This window comes from Lepidochelys kempii, chromosome 1, assembly GCF_965140285.1.
Source record: "Lepidochelys kempii isolate rLepKem1 chromosome 1, rLepKem1.hap1, whole genome shotgun sequence".
Classification (NCBI taxonomy): domain Eukaryota; kingdom Metazoa; phylum Chordata; order Testudines; family Cheloniidae; genus Lepidochelys; species Lepidochelys kempii.
In genome coordinates, this window is record NC_136380.1 from 48,958,296 (window position 1) to 48,981,979 (window position 23,684).

At 41.0% G+C, this 23,684-nt stretch overlaps 1 protein-coding gene across 11 annotated transcripts in view; it reads left to right on the top strand.

Moving 5' to 3' along the window:
- Positions 1–23,684, top strand: part of FRY (FRY microtubule binding protein) — a 372,765-nt gene that overhangs the window by 328,092 nt on the left and 20,989 nt on the right. For all 11 annotated transcript variants that reach the window (XM_073341316.1, XM_073341299.2, XM_073341325.2 and 8 more), the window contains 4 exons: positions 3,628–3,828; positions 8,006–8,167; positions 11,406–11,572; positions 16,664–16,853. In XM_073341316.1, the coding sequence (XP_073197417.1) occupies positions 3,628–3,828; positions 8,006–8,167; positions 11,406–11,572; positions 16,664–16,853 (720 nt within the window). The remainder of the gene's footprint in view (positions 1–3,627; positions 3,829–8,005; positions 8,168–11,405; positions 11,573–16,663; positions 16,854–23,684) is intronic.

Here is a 23,684-nt window from a genome sequence, read left to right on the forward strand (position 1 = left end):
TGAGTAGTTCCAGTGAAGTCAATGGGACTAATGTGAGTAAAGTTAAGGATGCACATATGTGGTTTGCAGAGTTGGGGCCTAAGTTTTAAACCTTTAACTTTCTGTAGAAAATTGAAATGACACTGAAAGCTATTAAGAGATCATAGAAAATATTATTTGGAGAGCGAGAGAGCCTCATTCATCCTACAGCAGCAGTTCCTGTCTCACAGGATTGGGCCTGGCTCCCCATTCTGGGTGTTGTGACCTAATGCATGGGATCACAGCATCTCTCTGGTTTGGCCTGGCTGGACCCCTATCATGACAGAGAGGCAGCCAGGCCAAATTTGAATGAATGGCACTGTGTCCCCATGTGCCAGGTCAAACATCCAGAGCAGGAGCTGGGTCAAGCCGCCACTACAGAATAAGTATGGCGTAGGCTCGCTCTCCAACCCCCTTGTGCCTCCTAGTGTCTCCCCTTTACACTAGATCTGCAACCCACTAGAACCTTCCCCATCATTTGGGAAACAGACACAAGCATATGGACACAAGCATATGGAAATACTGTGTTAACCTTAAATTACTAAAACATATTTAATCTACATGGACAACACTGTATCTATATACATTGCTATTTATGTGCAAAGTTAATGGAATCATGTTTTGCCAACACTGCCAGGGAAGCTCTTGTCTGCAACAAGCTTAGCACAATTCCTTCTGGCTTGATTGAGGATATATTCTGGTCTGCCTGGTAGAATTGCTTTTTATTTTATTTTTTTCCCCTAACCACAGCGGTCCCAGTTTCAGTCTGGTTTGTGGTAGTGTTTAGGATGGACACACAATGTGTTCAACCCCTGTCCCCCTACTGTATGATGCTAAGTGGTAGAGTATGCTGTCCTATCTGGCCATTGTTCAGGAGTCACAATGATCACATGAACTGATCTGTGTTTGTAACAAGTAGCTTTATGGAAAGCAGATGATAATTTCTACGTGCAGCAAAAGAGAAGTTAATAGCCGCTTAAGACCATCTTTCCTCCTCGTTAATTGTGATAACAAAATTATTTTTTGGTGCAAAAATAGTAATCTGTCTACGCGCTCCAGTCTGTCATGGAATTCAGTGTGAAATCTGTATTACCATTGGAAAGATCAGGCCCCACATATTTTTGATGTGTACCTCACATCTCCTGCAAGCCTCCTCTCTTGTACTCTCTCCTCATTTTTAGTGTCTTCATCTTCATAATTTGTTTTCCTTTCTTTGATTTGTCCCATTTTCTCTCACCCTGTTTTTCCTGATTACATTTACTATATATTGCCCTTCTTTTTATCTCTCATCCATTTTGTTTTTCTTTTCTTCTTTTCATCTTTTCTTCTTTGAGAGATTCCAAAGAGGAGCAGCAGTGGAAATAAATTAGTGCCTCGTTTCTGTGGCACCAGCTGCAACGTAAAACTGCTGGATATTTCAGTGGCAGTTGGCATCATAAAGATAAGGGCATGACATTGGTCTATTTCTTGTTACCGGATACCTTGTGGAAGAAGAGCAACTGGTGCAGTTGTCCTGTAGCTTTCATGTTGGGGAAAAAAATAATTTTTAACACAAATAAATAGTTTGAAATTATAAAATATTTTTTACAATTCAAGGAGACAAGTTTCCTTAAATGTTGGACATAATTTCTGTTCTTTTCCAACGACCAACCTATTATGTGTTCCCACTTCTACAATATGAAAGACACAATATTCTGCTATGTATGGCTTCATAATGGATTCATTGTCATTTTGCTGTTGATTGTAGTATATCCCTTAAATCTACCAAATGTTTCAGTGGGCTGGGCTAGACTAGCATATATTTCTAGAGGTATTTTCTCTTTTCTGCATCTGTTTTAAGTTTTGCTCCATCTTTGTTCATGAGAGGTTAGCTTATCATTGTTATCCAGAGCTTTTTCTCTGAATATCTATATGCCAATGTTCTTTACACTAAAAGGCAGTGATTCAAAATGCTTATATATCTTTGCACAAATTCAGTGACTTATTTTAAAATAAACTTATACTTAATTCATTGCTGCTTATGCCTTTGGCCCTGATTTAGCAAGGTATTAAGCAAATGTCTAATTTTAATTATGTGAGAAGTCCTGTGAAAATCAATGGCATTGCTCATATGCCCAAAGTTAGGTGCATGCTGAACTGGGCCTTTTTCACCTATGAAAATTTATTATATTACTCAGGAGTATATTCTGGATGGGTGTGGGACTCTATAAAAATATAATATACTTCATGTGTAATATATATTTTTTCTTCCTGTTTATGATTTTAAGACAAAGATTTTTTTGCCAAATTTAAAAAATATATATTTAATTATTTCATGTTTAAAGGATAATTGTTAACTTGAAGCTGATTCATTTTTAAAAATTCTGGTTTCTTGTAGAGCACCATTTTAAAAGTAGGTTTTGTACTTACTTTTCCCCCCCTTTAATCCTTTTTCCTGTAATAGCTTTTTTTCTTATGTTGATGTCTTTATAAGAGTCTTTTTAGCAAGAGGGAAAATGATTAAGACCCCGAACCTGAAATTGGATCCAAATTGGATGACACTTGGCCCTGTGCAGAGCCCCTTTGACCTCAGTAGGCCTACTCATATGAGTAAAATTATGCATATGCTTAAATATCTGCAAGGACTTGGCCTTAACTTGCCCATAGAAGGGAATTAGTGAAACAGACTACACACAAAGTACTGTCAAATGCAAAAGTAAAGAAATGGGAAAAATAGTGTGAAATACTTTTTTCAGTAACTTTATTCATTTATAACAATCTTAGGTAGTGTTTGCCACTATTGTCTTAATCCTGCAAATACTTACCCATTGTGCTTTAACTCATATTTGCATAAGCGTGCATAGACTCAGAACCTTAAATAGGAAGAAAATATTCAGATACAAATTTGATTTTTAAGTTGACTTTGTCCCTTTTAAAAAGTGAAATATTGGTCCATACTAGTCAGCTTACTTCTGGGGGAAAAAATGTCCAGTTTATAAAGAAAAATCAATCAGAAGCCTAGAATAAAAGTTAAAAAGCTGTGCTGCTTTCGCCATTGCATTGTGCATGCAAAATTAGAGCTGCATTCAAATCTGCCTTAACTTTGCATTTCATTACTGTGGTTATATACGTAGTACAGAGAATCTAAAATATTTAACATGTGATTTGCTATTGAAATATTACTATGAACATGTCTTGTATGATTGAGTCTAATGTTTTACAGTAACACTGGGGGGGGGGGTAGAGGGGGGATCTTTTCAAGTTGCTTTAAAATTTTTATTTAACCTGTCACTGTTTCATTGACATTGAGATATGCATATATGTGCTCATGGAATTATAAAAGCAAATTTTTAAGCAGCAAAGCATGAAAAACACTTAGTATTCAAAATAATGAATATTAATGTAACTTTTATTTCCATCTTTATTACTCTTATGTCCAGGTGGAGGCTTAGAAAGTTTCAGTAGTTTCTGGTTACTTTATTGCTTAACAAAATTGTGATCATATAAGATCAGTACTATATTTTTATATCAAAAACATTCTTCTGCTAGATTAGAACAAATTATTAGTAATTTTGAGAATAATTGTATATAATATCATAGGAAACAAGTTGAGCCTGCATATGTTTTCAGGGTGAAAGTATGGACAATTTCAACTGGGGAGTGCGCAGACGTTCTTTAGATAGTCTGGACAAATGCGATATGCAGCTTCTGGAGGAAAGCCAGCTTTCAGGAAGTACACCCAGCCTAAATAAAAGGAACCATGAGGACTCCGATGAGTCATCAGAGGAGGAGGACCTAACAACAAGCCAAATATTGGAACATTCAGACCTAGTAAGTAGTTAATTTACCTTTTGTTAAGAATAGATAGATTTTTTTTAATAAAGTGATCTTTTAATGTCCTGTTGCCTAAATGCAAACTGATCAACTGGGATGCCAAATGTCATGTAACTGAGTGCTTTCTAATGGCTCACTTGTCCTTTAACTGAAAATGGAAAAGAATGTTGATGAAAGTACTAAACACAGGAAGTGTCAGATCTGATAAGTAGCACTTTATTCAGCAAGCTATTAGTTTTGCTTAAATGGCCAATGTTAAATCCTTCAGATGTATAATGTTTATAAAATGTAGCAGGCATCCAATTTTGAAAAATTCACCTTTGGGATGTTTAAATATGAATAAAAAATTGAAAGATTATAAAATGAAAAGTATACAAGCTGAAACAAGCTAATCAACAGCCTTGGGAAGGTAGCATTAGCACAGTGTGTGCATTGCATTCATATATGAAATGGCAAAAAACTTTGTTAATGCAGAGATAAAGTTGCCTGGTGTAGCTCATGCCCTTCCAGAATGTCAAGTACAGCAAAACTCAAACTTCTGGAAAACCAGGAAATACAGAGATAATGTAAACACCAAAACAACCTTAACTCTGCCCTCCCCTTCCCCGTCACCACCGCCAGGACCTGGAGCTGGCAATAGTCACTGGGAATGATCTGCATGCATTCCATCTGCATTCACTGTGTTAAGTGTAGCTGTATTGAATGGTGGAGGAGTAAACTGGAGTAGCTTAGAAGATCTCTGACTGTGATATGAGGATATCTAGGTCTGAGTCCTCCCTCCCCACCCAAGTGTGTTATCAAAGGAAAGAAGTGCACATGTATCTTGAGGTTCAGTCTGCATCATTTCAGTATAGAGTTGTGTATGTTGTGTCAGCAGCAGGGCACAGGGATCTTCTTGAGATAGGTATTGTCAGTAGTGAGGTCGGATCAGAGAGCAGTCTGTGGATTTAATAATAGGGGTATAGGTTGAGATGGTATCAAGTGTGCAAGTGTAAAGGGTTTGTAAAAGGATATGAAGTTGTTACATTTTACAAGTGTGATATTCCGTTGGGGGAGCCGGCTTAGTGCTTAAATGTAGGGCAAGTGCAAGTAGCGCCTGTCCATTACACTGAAAAGACAGAGTGCGAACGTGTGCATTATGGGTGTATTGGGCATGCTCAAAGAGGAAGAGTTACAGTTGTGTTGATGTTTACCTGAACCCTGTATTCCTTGGTTTTCAGAAGTATGAGTTTTGCTTAACTCAGGGTTTTGGAAGGGCATAAGCTGTCACCAACAGCCTTAACTTTGGGTGTATCTACATTTCAACACTACGGTGGCACAGCTACAACACTGCAGCTGCATCACTACAGCACTTCAGTGTAGACACTCAGTGCAGCAATGGAAGGGGTTTGTCACAGCCGGGTCTTGGGCTGCCAGACTAGTGATCAGTGCCAGAGTCCACACTCATGAGACAAGAGTCAGTAAGGTCAGGATATAAGGAGATCAGAAGGAGACAAACTGGAGATCAGAACCATGAATCAGATGCTAGGAGTCAAGCGAGGTCAGGATGCCAGGAAATCGAGCTGGGGGAGCAGGAGCAAGAAGCACAAGACTCATAGTCCAGGGCAGGGTGGACCCAGTTGTTCAGATAGCTTTCTTTTCCTGCTTTAAGTAGGACCAGCAGGCTAATCAGCAGCTCTGGGACTCCACCAATGGGCCCTCAGGGATGGAACCTCAAGCTGGGGCTGGGCTTCATGGATCCTAGGGAAGCAGTTGTCAGCAGGCTGCCAGGAGGAGTGTTGGAGCGGGACTGCTCCCATGAACCTGAGTCATGACAGAATTCTTCCATTGCTAAAGTTAATATACCTCCCCAAGAAGCAGTAGCTAGATCAACAGAAGAACTCTTCCATCAACCTAATGCTGTATACTCCAGGGGTTAGGTCAGCTTAATTACATCGCTGAAGGGTGTGGATTTTTCATACCCCTGAGAGATGTAGCTATGCTGATGTAAGTTTTCAGTGTAGACCAAGCCTCTGTGTTAACAGTTTTTTGCCATTTAATTTCCTAGTTTTTTAAACAGAAAGAGAAATGTTTGTTGGTAGAAGTTAGTGGTCATTTAGACGGTTGTAGTTCTCACCTAGGTTTGCAGCTGAAAGGCTACTGTGGCTAGGTAATAATCAAAAAAAGTGCTTCTGTATAGAGCTTTTCATCAGTAGATCTGAAAGAACTTTACATCATTGTCCACATTTTACACAGAGGAAACTGAGGCACAGAGTGATGAAGTGACTTGCACAAGGTCACCCAGCAGGCCAGTGGCAGAGCCAGGAATAGGCCCAGCCTAGAGGTCTTTCTACTAGGATATACAGTTGCTGTGTGATTCCTCTGTGCTCCTTCCCTCATCCCCCATATATTTTGTTATAGTGGAGTGGGGATAATGGTCATGCTTTGAAATGCGTAGCTGCTAACAGAGCCAGTGAGGCAAATCTCATCCATGGTCTGTGTCCCAAAACCTTGAGAGTTTTATTACATGGTTGTTGCAGTAACTTTAAGCATGTGAGAGAATACTGGTGTGTCTCTCCTTCTCAACCCCTGCCCCCACCAATCCCTGCAACATTTCCAGATGCCCTCTCCTGTTCCCATCTAATTAAGCCAATTTCCTCTGCTACCCCTCATGTTCTCCAACCCTTCCCATCTTCTCCCCTCCCACATCCCCTAATTTTCACCCCTCCCTCTTACCTGAGCCCCCCAACCACTCTTCTCTCCCCTGCCACCAATTCCCATGTATACCTTATGCCTAATATCCTCCCTGACCAAAACAACTCTGCCCTATTCCCACCTACTCTTACACCCCTAATCGTCTTGCCCCTCCCTTTCAGACTTCAAAGTGGCCCATTCATCTCAAGGAGATGTTTTCAGCTGAAAGAGAATACCCCAGGGGTAGGCATACAGCCTGAAACAATAGCTCTGAGACCTGTGAACTGCTCCATTCCAGTCAGTGAGCATTCCCTTCCTTCTTCCCAAGGGTTGGAGCATTTCTGATATGTGTCAGCAAGCATACACGTTCTCAGCTCCTCACCCCGGCCTCAGCACTATGTCCCTACTGCATGCTCCAAGTATGCCTGTTCTAAGCGCCCCACCCAGAGTGGCAGGGCTTCTCCAGATCACAGATCACACGGGGAGGGGACAGAGAGGAAGAGGGACTCAGATACCCCAGATCCTGGCTCATACACAGAAGGGGAGAATGTGGGGTGGACAGACCCCCAGCCCTCTTGCCACTCACCCCAGTGTGTCCCTCTCCCTCACCTGAGCCCCCCAACCCTTCTTCCCCCTTACTACCCATCCCCATTTATCCTTCTCCCCTCAATGCAGTCCTAACCCCCTCTCACTCCTATTTCCCCCACCCATTCCTCTACCCCATGAAATGCAAGCAAACATTCACATATCTCCTTTTTATGAAAATATGAATACATATGAAGATGAATACAAAACATATGAATTATATTCCCCTCAAATTAAAAAGAAAAATCTGACAGCACCCATCCATACTTTTCCAAATTTCTGCCCAAGGTGGGACTTGATCTGACAGTGGCTGGCTGGCTTAGAGTCCAAGGACTATTGCTTATCCCCGTGAACTGCCCAGGAACTTTAAAGGTTAACAATCCTGTTAAATCCTCTTTCCCCACATGCTCTGTGTAATTTCTTTAGCATATCAGTGTGCAAGGTTTGCAATGCTCTAAACAGGAGCTAAAAAATCTTTTTGAAATAACCTTTTAATTTGAGTTCACCCCAAAGTGCTACGCATTCTGTTGGGATAACCCTTGAGTATTGGACACCTTTGTGGGATGATCTGAGCCTTGGTTTGATCTCTGTCTGTGAGCAAAAAAAGGTTAGCAGAATCTCTCAACTCTTAGCAATGCTGTTTTTTTTCCAGAAGCTGTATCCTGAAATCCTTTGGTCAAATGGCCCCAAGTTTGGTCCATTAACAAAACCCCATGCTCCCATGAGGCACACCAAATTTCAGTTTGCATTCTGAGTGACCATGTAGATTTTAGAGCACTTAGAGTCAAGCTTTAACCAGAAACCTGGTCTTAACCTTAACTGTAGCAGGGCTGTCACCTTGGTATAATAAAAAGGCATGTGATAGAGGAGCTTCACAACTGGTTCTATTATTATTTATTATTATTCTTTTTAACAGATTATGACTCTTTCCCCCTCTGAGGATACAATTCACACGGACTCTCTTTCTACATCATGTGATACAACCTCAGCTGACCCGCATCATTTTAATACAAGAACATCTAGCTTTGAAGTGTCTTTGCCCAACATGAGTAATCACCAGGTGTCTGAGGGATCTAAGGTGAAGGAGATTTGAGAACTTTCTGATTATACTTTTCCTTAAATGAACTTTTTTTTAAAAATAGCTTATTTTTAAAATGAGGGGTTTGAATGCAGGGGCAAGTATGTTTTCTCTTCCCCTAGTAGTATAGAGTGTTTGTATGTTTTATATATATCTATATATAGGTATATTTTCACACACTCTTGTGTGAGCCAGACACTTCTTTTTTTTTTTTTAAACATTTGTCTCTTTCTATTTTGGTCTTTTTAAATTAAGTATTTTGCATAGTATGAATGCCACTAACTAATGGCAAGATAAATATATGAGTCTCTGAAGTTGCAATGCTTGAGAAATACTCCTAATGTTCTTAATGCTGATTTTTATAGGATGATATGCTAACTGGGAGTGTGGGTGTATGCATGTATTTGTGAGATTTTTTTGTATGTGGGAACCTATTGTGCAGTTGTGTGCACTGGATTCAATTCTTGCCTTTTGGCATATTGTCAGAATGTTAAATGCCTAATTGCAGTATTATGTTAGATTTGCAAAACACTGTTCCATACAGCTGTCTGAAGTGAACCATGCCTGCAGACACAATTCTGTCATTATGAAAGGTTGGTAAAAGATTATCAATGTGTGTGTGTGTGTGTGGTGAGGGGGTGGTTAATTCTCTTTCTTTTTGGTAATACTTCCATAACAGTATATCAGCTGAACCTTACCCTTTCCTCCCTCCCTCCCACAATACAAAAGAAAAGAAAGAACAGGTGATACACATAATCTCAGATTACTCTAATATGTTTGTTGTATAATTAGGACATAATAGGGTTACCAGTCAGGCTTTTGTGGCTGAGTTGAGTACTTTTCACATAACAGGAAAATAAAAGAATGAGGCAAGGCAAGAAAATAAATGAGAGTGTGTTATTGAGTGGGCAGGGGTTGATAACATTTTATTTCAAGTAGCTCTAGTCAAAGAGATTCTGTTGCAGGCTACAATTACTGCCTGCTTGATACCAGTGTTTAAGGGTCCTTTTAATAGTTATTGATCTGTAAATTAAACTCATAGACCACTATTCATGGATGTTATATGCTACTTATATGCCTAATTTAAAAAACAGTATCATGAAAATTCATGTAATGTCCCTATCCTCATACTGACATGTTTGGTACAAAGTTGAATGCATGCGATCTGTAAAGGAGTAGAGAATGAAAACACATGATGAGCTGTTTGTAAAACTGATACACAGATTAGGTTAGTCCCACAACAGGTTTAACATTTATGAAATGCATAACCCAAGTTGATAGGGACCTTTCCACAGACAAGGTGGGTGAGATAGTATCTTTTATTGGACCAACTTCTGTTGGTGAGAGAAAAAAGCTGTTGAGCCACACAGAGCTCTTCCTCATGTCTGGAAAAGAGCTGTGTGTGACTCAAAAGCTTATCTCATCCAGTCTTTCATTACAAAAGCTTTAAACTTGAAGCTAAATAATTTCACGTAGTCTAGTAAAAGCAAAGCTCTACTCCCCCCTGGTTTCTTTATTCCTATATTTCCTACTAGCAGGTTAGCAATGCAGAGGAGGAATTGTTGCTTTTTATATAGTGCCAAAATTTGTACTAGGCACTTCACAGGCAACCATGTCAGTTTTAGACACAATGCAAGGAGTGACAGATTTTTTTAGACAAAGGAAACACAGTGGATCTCATTTACCTTGATTTCAGTAAGGCATTTGATACGGTTCCACATGGGGAATTATTAGCTAAATTGGAAAGATAGGGATCAATATGAAAATTGAAAGGTGGATAAGGAACTGGTTAAAGGGGAGACTACAATGGGTCATACTCAAAGGTGAACTGTCAGGCTGGAAGGAGGTTACTAGTGGAGTTCCTCAGGGATCGGTCTGGGACCAATCTTATTTAATCGTTTTATTACTGACCTTGGAACAAAAAGTGGGAGTGTGCTAATAAAGTTTGTGGATGATACGAAGCTGGGAGGTATTGCCACTACAGAGAGGGACCGGGATATCATACAGGAAGATCTGGATGACCTTGTAAACTGGAGTAATAGTAATAAGATGAAATTTAATAGTGAAAAGTGTAAGGTCATGCATTTAGGGATTAATAATAAGAATTTTTGTTATAAACTGGGGACGCATCACTTGGAAGTAACAGAGGAGGAGAAGGACCTCGGAGTATTGGTTGATCACAGGATGATTATGAGCCGCCAATGTGATATGGCCATGAAAAAAGCTAATGCAGTCTTGAGATGCATCAGGCAAGGTATTTCCAGTAGAGATAAGGAGATGTTAGTACTGTTATACAAGGCACTGGTGAGACCTCATCCAGAATATTGTGTGCAGTTCTAGTCTCCCATGTTTAAGGAGGATGAATTCAAACTGGAACAGATACAGAGAAGGACTAGTAGGATGATCCGAGGAATGGAAAATCTGTCTTATGAAAGGAGACTCCATGAGCTTGGCTTGTTTAGCCTAACCAAAAGAAGGCTGAGGGGAGATATGATTGCTCCCTATAAATATATCAGAGGGATAAATACCAGGGAGAGAGAGGAATTATTTAAGCTCAGTACCAATGTGGACACAAGAACAAATGGATATAAACTGGCCATCAGGAAGTTTAGACCTGAAATTAGACGAAGGTTTCTAACCATCAGAGGAGTGAAGTTCTGGAATAGCCTTCCAAGGGGAGCAGTGGAGGCAAAAGACATATCTGGCAGAATAACAAAAAAGTAGAGAGAACTGGGACTGAGCTGAACTTTGTTCAGGTTTAAGAATTGGACAGGAAAGAAAAGCCTCGGGAATATAAGGAGGTTAGATCTGGGATAGGGATCACTCAGGAAGCCAGTTGTGTTCTGAGAGATGGGAAAGGAACACAGGAGGTTTCAAAGTACAAAAAGAGGCTGTTGCATTTCCAAAATGGTGGGCGCACAATCCCTATATTCACTTTTTAAAGTGCTTTGGAGCCCTTCTGAATGAAAGTCATTCTGTAAACATAGGCACAAGACATGTTGATGAAGTTTCTTTAAAAACATCTTGATTAAGGGAATGGATTGTACAAATATATAGTTTCTGATCAAGAGTAACTTAATTTTAGTCTTTTTCATTTTCACTTTATATTTCTCTTGCTTAACAAATATTGTTAAATATACATTTTTTACATATTAGCTTGTCTGCTTATGAGTCAAAATGATACATTTTAAATTTGCTGTTTCCTCTAAAACGTTATTGCTGTCGTTTGCTTTCTCAGGCCGAAGCTGCACATGAAGAGGAAGATACAACAGTACATGAAGATGACCTTTCTGGGTCTACAAATGAACTCCCAGCAGCATTTGAATGCAGTGATAGCCTTAGCCTGGATATGACAGAGACTGAAGAAAAAGGGGACAGATTGTTGGAGCAGTTTGCTCTTGCCAGGTACTGGTATACTTGGTAGGGTATAAAGTTCTTCCACAACACATACTAAAGATGTAGCCATGTAATTAATTTCTTAATATGTCCTTATAAAGAATATATCCCCACTTGCTATGTTGGCCGCAACTGGAATAAAACTCATTGGAATTGAGGACTGTGGAGAGGACAACTCCGAAAAATATGTGTCTTCTCAACCAAATTTATCAACACTTGAAAAACAGGGCAAGACATTCCTCATAGCAGAAATTGTATAAGATTTGTGCATCCATCTGTACAGTTACATTGATCATGTGCACAGTACATTTCACCAAAAAAAACCCCAAAAACATATGGCTTGTATGATTAACATTCAAGAGTCAGATCATCCATGAAATCTCACCCCTTGTGTCTCAGGCGGTAGGGGGTGCAAGGATGTCATAACTCTCACCTTTTCATTCCTCCAATCCTGTGAGTGCTGTGCGCAGGGATCGTCCCTCAGCATACATTGGAACAACTTGAGGTTCTGGTACATACACACTGCAGCCTTTCTGAGCCATGTCTCCCACAGTTCTGCTACACTTGGGCTGCTCTTCTCTCTCTGCAGCTTCCAGTGGCAGTTTGAAGCTGCAGTGTGGCTTGTGCTGGCCATGCCCCTTTCTCCCGCTTGCCGCCAGATCCTCTGCCTCCATGGCAGCAGATAGTGATAGTTCACTTCACTCCCATCTCTTTTCTTTCACCTTTATTGTTCTGGCAGTTTTTTGAGCAGTTCGAGCATTTTGTTTTGTTTGCTTCAAGCACGATGGTTACAGCCACCTGAAGCCTCCACTCTGGCGGCTCCCTGCTGAGCTCCTCTACCTGTGTCAGGCATGGCAGAGCAGCCAGGCAAGCACAGGGCAAAATCCAAGTGATGCTCTATAAGCAAGGCAGCACTTTCAGGCTCAGCAAAAAAGCGAATTTTGTCCAGCCCGTTCCCAATCAGCTGACCCTACCTCTGCTAGGGCACAGGGTACTGAGTTGGGCAGGCCAGTTGGGTTCCTTAGCACCCAAGAAGCTATGACTTCATCATGAAAGAACCCAGCCAGGAGAGACGGAGCAGAACAGACAGAGGCTCTAAGGAGAAGGAGGACTTTATCCATCCTGCCCAAGGGGTAAGTCCAGGGGTAAACAGGAACGATAAGATAAGAACCCTACCCCACAAGTCCTGACCTAGGTCTTAGATTCCTTGGAGAGAGATGCCGGACTCATAAATAGCCTCTCACCCTCCCGGTCCAGATCAGGGAACTCCAGTAATGGGACCCCCATCTCCGACCCAGTGGGAGTGGGACTCTGACCGGGAAGACTCTGATAGAAAACTCTAGAAAGCTTTGGGCTCTGTGTAAGGCAAGCTGCAAGAGACTGCGTTCTGGCCATCCCTGGGTAGCCAGGCCCACAAAGTGTGCCAATAAGTCAAAAAGTCAAGAAAAGAACAAAAGGGGAAAGAAAAAGTACAAAAAATCCAGAAGACACTCAGCCTCCTCCTCCTCTGCCAAGGAATGAGCGTTTCCAGGCTCTGAATGTGAGCACGATTTGGGGAAAATGCAACAACAAAAAATTTTCTCCCAAGAAGTCTGAGGCCATATGCAAAAAGATTGTGTCTACCACAGATCCAACCTGAAGAGGCTCCTGAGGACAACCCAAAGTAAATACTTCCCTTCAGAATCCTCCCTCAAGGCTACAATTCCCCTGCACTTCGCCTTTGAGGATGCGATTAAAGAGTGAGGAAAACCCGACACGACAAGCACGTTAATAGATATGGTCTTATATTTTACAATAAGGATTTTACAAGCTATAGGAGCCAAAAAATTGTGTAGCTGAGGTTCCAGAGTTGGATGCTGCAGTAGCATCCTTAGCAGGAGATATGTTTATTCTGGCTGAAGGGCAATTCTTTCCTAAGGACCCCACAGATAGGAAAGTGGAGACCACTCTTTAAAAGAGACTTCAAGGCATCCTCAGCCCCTCTCAGAGCATCTCTCATATCCACATGGTTTGCAAGAGCTTCACAGTCCTGGGTGGAAGACCTCAGGGCCCTGAAGGTCAGGGATCATCCCAACTTCTGCTCTCTTCTCAAGAAAATCACCCTGGCAACAGCATTTGTGGCTGATGTTTCAATGGATGCAATGAGGTTTTCAGCCAAGACTGTGGCATCCAGCTCAGTGGCCAGGCAACATGTCTGGCTCCATCCTTGGAAGGTAGACACTCTGAGCAAGTCTTGTGTCCCTCCAAGTTCATAGGATCTCTCCTCTTTGGAGAAAAATTAGATAAGACTGTGACAGAAAATATAAGCAGTCCCTCTGAAATATAAGCAGTCCCTCCCTTCTCCATTGAGTACCTTCAGGAGGGAATACAAACATGCCTTCAGATAGAGGCTCTCCTTTCATTCTTCTCCCTCACTGAAGTACCAGAGGAAGCATAGCAGATACACCAAGGGAAAGTCCTGGTGCCAGAGTTCAAGCAGAAAGCCCAGAGGTTGGCCTGCAACCCTCAAAAGCCCATCCTAACAATAAGCAGATATGCCTCAGCCCGGAACAGAATCTAGGAGGCAGAATTTCCTACTTCTCAGAAGAATGGTTTGTATCAACCACAGATAAGTGGTAAAAGAGACAGTAAGTCAGGGATATTCGCTTGAGCTATGAGCTCCTCCCTCCCACCTCCCCATCTCCACCATTCCCATCAAGCACAAATTGATCCATAACTAAATCTCCCATCTCCTAGATGTAGGAGCTATGGAAGTTGCTCCCTCAAAAGAAAAGTTCTTAGGGTTCAACTCTTCATCGTTCAGAAGCATAGAGTTCATACTCTACAGGCTTCTTCATTGTTCAGAAGCATACTGGAGGAGTCAGAGCCATTCTAAATATCAAAAGGCTCAACAAATGGATGACAAAAACAAAATTCCTGATGGAGACCCTAGTTTCTGTGGTGACATCCCCGTGTCATGGGGATTTCCCAACTTCGTAGATCTGGTGGACAAATGTCTTTGTATCCCCATCCACCTGTGCCACCACAGACTTCTGAGATTTGCTTATGGCACAAAGCAATACCAGTAACTAACCCTCCCATTCAGTCTCTCATCATCCCTAAAGGTCTTTACGAAGATGCTGGTGGTCAGAGCCAGGCTCAGGTCACAAGGGACTCATCTATACCCCTGTCTGGATGATATTCTAATGAGAAATCTGACCCAACCTACAGCATGTGATGCAAACTCTGGACCTCCTGCAAGCCCACAACTTTGTAACAGACATCAAGAAAAGTTCCTGGATCCCATCGGTAAGGATACCCACCTGGGAGTGGACAGAGACAGCTCAGTGGCAAAGATCTACCAATCACTCAGCAGGTTCCAGAAGATCCAGGAACTCATCTCTGTCCGCACAAGTGCACCAAATGAACCATAGCTCAGTGCTTCCATCTACTGAACCTCCTGGTATCATGCACAGGGGTCACTCAGGTGGCCACAAGGCCTGCTATATGCATTCCCGCCCTTTCCTGGTAGGGAAAGTAATCCAAAAGATAAAATGGTGAATAAGTGAAGATGATTGTAATAGCTCCGAACTGGCTAAGGAGATTCTGCAATCTGATAGAGCTGAAACTGGAATCAACATGACAGCTGCCACCCAGACTGGACATTCTTTTCCAAGGCCCTTTTCTCCAACCAGACCATCTTCAATTGTCGGCCTGCACTGTTGCTGGAAGGAAAGCATAAACCATACTAGGCCTATCTTCCAAGTTGATCAGGATTTTATTTGCGTCCAGGAGAGTTTCCACAATAAAAGTCTATTCTTCCATCTGGACCAAGTTCAACCTTTGGTGCCAAGAGAGCAATGCTAATTCAAGAGATCCTTGAAATCTTGAAGAAAGTCTAGGATGAGTTAAAAAGTGTGAATAAAGATCGTCAGCCCAGCAGCATAGTACACTAAGTATTAGCCATTAGTAGAGTTCTAATTGCAGGATCCTCTGGCTTTTTGGCACAGAATCCCCAGATAGCTAGATTTCTCAGAGCAGTCAGGCTTTCAGGAGAGCACAGGGACTGTTTTCTCCATGTACATGCACCATTCCCCAGGGGGAATGTCCAGGAGACAGTATTTTAGCACCTCCTAAAGTAGGGGTAGCTCATTCCCCTATTGCACCATGTTGTTCCAGGAAGAATTCTTCCTCCCTGAGATAGAATTCTTCTGAGAGCTCCCCTTGGGACAATGCATCTCCACCCTCCACCTGACACAGCAGGAAAACCCTTTCAAAACTTACTACACATGTACAAAGTGCAGTTTTCCATGGGTCATACTCAAGTTATGTCAAAACCAATTTCCCCTGAAAGCAAAAGGTCCTTCTCCTCAATTGGGTCTATTTCTCTGCCAAATTCTCACTTTCTTCCTCCAACCTTATGAACCGTAAAGCTACTCAGAACATATTTGTGGAGGGTGGGGCAAGGGGGAGAACAATGAGGAAAGTATGTTTATTTTTACTCTCCTGCTACTCAAAAACAGCTATACAATATTTGATCAAACTTTCCAAAATGTTAACTTTTGAGCAGAAACCAAGTATGGAAAATATCAGCCCAGTAGGTGATAATTTCAGAAAGTTCTGTGCAACTGAAAATAAGGATTTTGTAACCTTAATTATATAGAGAGACCAGCTTTAATATATTGTAGATAATTGTGCATATGTTACTAAGACAACATTTTCTTATACCAGTAGTGTGTATTGCAGATGCTTAAGCTCAACCTTTTGAATGTATTCAATACACAAAAAGAAAAAGAAAGTTAAAATTAAAGTAAATAAAAATTAATAATTGAAAAATACTTAACTTTTTTCCCTTAAAAATATGTTTTACAATTATGGGTGGGCATTCTGATTTAGAGGTATTGAGTTATACTCTCACATCTCGCCAGTCTCAAGCAGTAATTACCAAGATTCTAGTTACGATAGGAAGATAGTGGTATTTAGTATGTAGTGGTATGTAGTGGTATTTAGATTACATCAATTTATTGCAGCATGCTAAGACAATAAGCATCTTATCTACAGCATCTTTTGGATGTATTTGCATTATAGAGTGAGATGGTTTATTTTTCTCTTCTCCTCTAGTTTTGGTGAAGGTGACAGAAATGCCTCCCCTCCTCCTTCACCGTTCTTTTCTGCCATCCTTGCTGCATTTCAGCCCACTGCCTGTGATGATGCAGAAGAAGCCTGGCGTAGTCATATCAACCAGCTCATGTGCGATTCTGATGGGTCCTGCGCAGTTTATACATTTCATGTGTTCTCCTCTCTGTTTAAGGTAAGAGAATAGATCTGGAACTCTAAAACAATACCTTTAGGTGAGCACATAGACACACACACGCCCCTCCATACATTCTTAAATAGTAGTAGTAATGAATTACTTATTATGTTGTCAGGTTTCAGAGTGGTAGCTGTGTTAGTCTGTATCAGCAAAAAGAACAAGGAGTACTTGTGGCACCTTGGAGACTAACAAATTTATTTGAGCATAAGCTTTTGTGGGCTAAAGCCCACTTCATCAGATGCATGCAGTGGAAAATACAGTAGGAAGATATGTATATATACAGAGAACATGAAAAAATGGTGGTTGCCATACCAACTCTAACGAGACTAATCGATTAAGGTGGGCTATTAAGCCCAGCAGGAGAAAAAAAACTTTTGTAGTGATAATCAGGATGGCCCATTTCAAACAGTTGACAAGAAGGTATGAGTAACCATAGGGGGAAAATTAGCATGGGGAAATAGTTTTCAGTTTGTGTAATGACTCATCCACTCCCAGTCTTTATTCAAGCCTAATTTAATGGTGTACAGTTTGCAAATTAATTCCAGTTCTGCAGTTTCTCATTGGAGTCTGTTTTCGAAGTTTTTTTTGTTGAATAATTGTGACTTTTAGGTCTGTAATTGAGTGTCCAGGGAGGTTGAAATGTTCTCCTACTGGTTTTTGAATGTTCTAATTCTTGACATCTGATTTTGTATCCATTTATTATTTTGCTACAAAGATAGCTAGGAGTGCTGGTAGCGTAGAGCCTGTGGAGAGAGTCTACATAGCCAGACAATCCTGCTGTCAGGGTGCCAATGCCTGAGATGGATGGCATTGTGTTCTGTAGAACAGCCTCAGGAACAATTCTGACATCATAATCAAAAAGGCTGACAAAGGAGGTGCTGTCATCATCATGAATAGGTCGGAATATGAACGAGAGGCTGCTAGGCAGCTCTCTAACACCACATTCTACAGGCCATTACCCTCTGATCCCACTGAGGGTTACCAAAAGAAACTACACCATCTGCTCAAGAAACTCCCTGAAAAAGCACAAGAACAAATCTGCATAGACACACCCCTAGAACCCTGACCAGGGGTATTCTATCTGCTACCCAAGATCCATAAACCTGGAAATCCTGGAAGCCCCATCATCTCAGGCATTTGGCACCCTGACAGCAGCATTGTCTGGCTATGTAGACTCTCTCCTCAGGCCCTACGCTACCAGCACTCCTAGCTATCTTTGAGACACCACTGACTTCCTGAGGAAACTACAATCCATTGATGATCTTCCAGAAAACACCATCCTGGCCACTATGGATGTAGAAGCCCTCTACACCAACATTCCACACAAAGATGGACTACAAGCTGTCAGGAACAGTATCCCCAATAATGTCACGGCAAACCTGGTGGCTGAACTTGGTGACTTTGTCCTCACCCATAACTATTTCACAATTAGAAAAGGAGTACTTGTGGCACCTTAGAGACTAACCAATTTATTTGTGCATAAGCTTTCGTGAGCTACAGCTCACTTCATCAGATGTATACTGTGGAAAGTGTAGAAGATCTTTTTATACACACAAAGCATGAAAAAATACCTCCCCCCACCCCACTCTCCTGCTGGTAATAGCTTATCTAAAGTGATCACTCTCCTTACAATGTGTATGATGATCAAGTTGGGCCATTTCCAGCACAAATCCAGGTTTTCTCCCCCCCGCCCCCCCACCACAAACCCACTCTCCTGTTAGTAATAGCTTATCTAAACTGATCACTCTCCTTACAATGTGTATGATAATTAAGGTGGGCCATTTCCAGCACAGATCCAGGGTTTAACAAGAACGTCTGGGGGGGTGGGGGTAGGAAAAAACAAGGGGAAATAGGTTACCTTGCATAATGACTTAGCCACTCCCAGTCTCTATTCAAGCCTAAGTTAATTGTATCCAATTTGCAAATGAATTCCAATTCAACAGTCTCTTGCTGGAGTCTGGTTTTGAAGTATTTTTCTTGTAATATCGCAACTTTCATGTCTGTAATCGCGTGACCAGAGGGATTGAAGTGTTCTCCGTCTGGTTTATGAATGTTATAATTCTTGACATCTGATTTGTGTCCATTTATTCTTTTACGTAGAGACTGTCCAGTTTGACCAATGTACATGGCAGATGGGCATTGCTGGCACATGATGGCATATATCACATTGATGGATGTGCAGGTGAACGAGCCTCTGACAGATAGGAAACTACAATCCATCGGTGATCTTTCTGATACCACCATCCTGGCCACTATGGATGTAGAAGCCCTCTACAGCAACATTCCACACAAAGATGGACTACAAGCCATCAAGAACACTATCCCCGATAATGTCATGGCTAACCTGGTGGCTGAACTTTGTGACTTTGTCCTTACCCATAACTATTTTACATTTGGGGACAATGTATACCTTCAAATCAGCGGCACTGCTATGGGTACCCGCATGGTCCCACAGTATGCCAACATTTTTATGGCTGACTTAGAACAACACTTCCTCGGCTCTCGTCCCCTAATGCTCCTACTCTACTTGCGCTACATTGATGACATCTTCATCATCCGGACCCATAGAAAAGAAGCCCTTGAGGAATTCCACCATGATTTCAACAATTTCCATCCCACCATCAACCTCAGCCTGGACCAGTCCACACAAGAGATCCACTTCCTGGACACTACAGTGCTAATAAACGATGGTCACATAAACACCATCCTATACCGGAAACCTACTGACGGCTATTCCTACCTACATGCCTCCAGCTTTCACCCTGACCACACCACACGATCCATTGTCTACAGCCAAGCTTTGCGATACAACTGCATTTGCTCCAACCCCTCAGACAGAGACAAACACCTACAAGATCTCTATCAAGTGGTCTTACAACTACAGTACCCATCCGCTGAAGTGAAGAAACAGATTGACAGAACTAGAAGAGTACCCAGAAATTACCTAATACAGGACAGGCCCAACAAAGGAAATAACAGAATGCTACTAACCGTCACCTTCAGCCCCCAACTAAAACCTCTCCAGTGCATCATCAAGGATCTACAACCTACCCTGAAGGACGACCCATCACTCTCACAAGACTTGGGAGACAGCCAGTCCTTGCCTACAGACAGCCCCCCAACCTGAAGCAAATACTCACCAGCAACCACACACCACACAACAAAAACACTAACCCAGGAACTTATCCTTGCAACAAAGCCCGTTGCCAACTGTGTCCACATATCTATTCAGGGGACACCATCATAGGGCCTAATCACATCAGCCACACTATCAGAGGCTCGTTAACCTGCACATCTACCAATGTGATATATACCATCATGTGCCAGCAATGCCCCTCTGCCATGTACATTGGCCAAACCGGACAGTCTCTACATAAAAGAATAAATGGACGCAAATCAGACGTCAAGAATTATAACATTCAAAAACCAGTCGGAGAACACTTCAATCTCTCTGGTCACTCGATTACAGACCTAAAAGTCGCAATTCTTCAACAAAAAAATTTCGAAAACAGACTCCAACGAGAGACTGATGAATCGGAATTAATTTGCAAACTGGACACCATTAACTTAGGCTTGAATAAAGACAGGGAGTGATGTGTCATAACACAAAGTAAAACTATTTCCCCATGTTTATTTCCCACCCCCCTACTGTTCCTCACACGTTCTTGTCAACTGCTGGAAATGGCCCACCTTGATTATCACTACAAAAGCTTTTTTTTCTCTCCTGCTGGTAATAGGTCACCTTACCTGATCACTCTCGTTATAGTGTGTATGGTAACACCCATTGTTTCATGTTTTCTGTGTATATAAAATCACCCCACTGTATTTTCCACTGCATGCATCCGATGAAGTGAGCTGTAGCTCATGAAAGCTTATGCTCAATAAATTTGTTAGTTTCTAAGGTGCCACAAGTACTCCTTTTCTTTTTGAGACTGAGAGGTTACTGCAAAGCCTTAAACCACATATCAGTAATTCTTACAAAGTGACTTTTGGTTCCATATTTCTTAACATGTTCTTCTAGAGGTGAGAGAGTTGAAATGGACCAGTTGTCCCCATCCGTGCATGAATTCTTGAGCACAGCTGCAGAAACAGTGATAGCTGATATTTGTTACACATGTAGTCAAAGGAAGCCAGTCTATCATTTTGTATGAGGTCTTTTTAATTTTTGTTAGTTCTTTTTTTCTATCCAAATTGTCTTAAACATGGAGTTGGCCTTGATACTGAGAAGTGGGTTATTGCCTAGTGGTATGAGAGGAGAATTAGTAAGATTGGATGCTTTAATCATCTTAACATGTTGCAGGATGCTCCATGTAGATACAAAGAATGGATTTTTCCTTAAGGGTATGGCTAGCCTCTTAAGATATATAAAAGTAAAGCAGGAACTGAATGGTATACCTGAACTTTTTTCAATCTCAGACCAGGCCGATGTGTATACAGAGCCACTCGAGTAGAACCACCTTACAATAAGACACAATTGGAATGCTGGATAATATCAATACAAATCTGGCAACCCCATGTAACCTCCAGTTGTCCAGGATTTTTCAGGAGTCTGTTGTGACAAGTGAGGCTGTTTTATATCCCATGTAAATTGCACCATAAGCGTATTTATTCGAGCAAAGAGTGAAAGAGAGACTTGAAAGGCAATTGACTAATAATATAAGTCAATCTTGAGCAGATGTTAATTTTGGCTATTTCTGTTCTCCCCAGTAAAGAAAGAAGGAGGAGATGCCACCTCTCTAGATCCTTGGAAATTTCTTTTAATATATAGTCCATATTTATAGAAACAATTTTTGGAAGCTTAGGATATATCTTAACACCTAATTAAGTTATTTCCTTGCATATTTGAAATGGAAAATGCTGAAACTGAGAAGGATCTGGTCTTCTGAATATATCCATTGCTTCTGATTTATTCGAGCTAATGTGAAAACCAGAGATCTCTCCAAAAATGTCAACTACATTCAACAGAAACAGGAATGATGAGGATGGATCCTTCAATAGTACAAAAAATGTCATTAGCATATAAACTGATTTTGTATTCTTTCCTTTTTATAGTCACACCTTCAGTGGCTGAGTTCTGAGATATGTGCATTGCCAGTGATTCAAGAGAGAGATTAAAAAGGAAGGGTGATGGGACAGCCCTGTTATGTGTGTCTTTCTAGTTGAAATGTGGGAGAAGTAATTCCATTAGTTGATAGTGAAGCAAGGGTAGAGTTGTATGATGATGCACTGACCAAGTTCAGGAATATTGGTCCAAATCCAAAAATTTTTAGGTCAGCCATTAGATAAGGCCATTCAACTCTCTCCAAGGCCTTCTCTGAATCTAGAGACAAAGCTATGGAGGGAACATCTGACATCAGAGTTTGCTGGATGAATGGCTGCTGATAATACAAGAAAAATCCATCTTCCTTTAATGAAACCTACCTGATCTGCGTGTATAATTGATGGGATGATGGTGTCCAGTTGTGTCACTAAAATTTTTGCAATTATTTTGCAGTTTGTGTTTATATGGGGCAGAAGTCGCCACAGTTGCGACCATCTTTGTTCTTTAATATGTAAGTAATTAAAGCAGTTCTAATGTCGTGAGATATGGTTCCTTTTTTGGAATGTTTCAGTGAAGACCTTAGAAAGACTAGAAGATAGCTGATTACAAAACGTTTTGTAGAAATCTGCCAGTTAAGCCATCTATCACTGGGGCCTTGCTGGAATTCATATTTTTTTATAGCCTGTTTGATCTCTTGTGTTGTGAAAGCTTTGTCCATAAAGAGCACGTGTTCTGAAGTAAGGTTATTAAAAGGTAGGCCTTCAACAAAATGATTAAATTTATTAGAGCCACACTGGTTTTCTGATTTATATAAAGTTTGATAGAATTGCTTATATTGTTATTTACATCTATTGCTTCAAGGATGGCACTATCATTTTCTTGTAATAAGGAACAAATATTGTTGATAGTTCCATTGTGAGTCTTCCGACAAGTAGTTATCTGCTTTATCTCCTCATTCATAATATCTTTGTTTGACCCTGTTGAGTGTAAATTTGACGTGGCTAGATAAGCATTCATTATATTTATATTTGGCATTGATTAGAGAATGTAGGAGGTTTTCATTATTTTGGTCAGTCTTGTGCATTCGCTGCAACTCATTTATTTCCTTGGCCAGAGGACCTAGTAACTTGAGTCTATCTGTCTTTTTGTTTTGGGAGGAAACTAGCATCTTCAAGCTAGCACTGCAAGCTAGGAGTATCTTTAACCCCATGAAATGGCAGTATTCTATTCTTTGAGGTGAAAGCACAGGAACACCAACTTCCCTAAGCTTTTATCATCTAGTTCCTGACTTGTCCAGAAATTGATTGTTTTTGCACCACGGAATTTTGCCACGTATCTGCTAACTTCATAATATAAGACTGTTGACCCAGGCCAATGGGAAGTTTCACAAACAACTCCAAAATGTGCTAAATTTGCAATGTGAAATACTCCCAACATAGTTGATTGTGCAACAAAATCTTGTTTGGAGCAGCCTGTCAATCTAATACTGTGTTTAGCGAAAGACATGCAATTTTCAAGGCATCTAGAATTGGGACTGCCTCAAACTGTTTGTATATTAGGTGTTTGCCCACAACACAACAGACTTGTTTAAGATTTCTGAAATTATTAAAGTACTTCCTCGGTAAACTGATGGGATGTCTCTGGAGCCAGGTAATCTTCATGGGTCCCTGCTCTGCTGTTGCTTCTTTATGTTTAAGTTAATTCCTCCAGTAGGCCATCTAATTCAGTGATGATTGGAATCAAAGGCCAACAGTTAGCTTCTATAATTGAGGCCTTTACTGATTAAT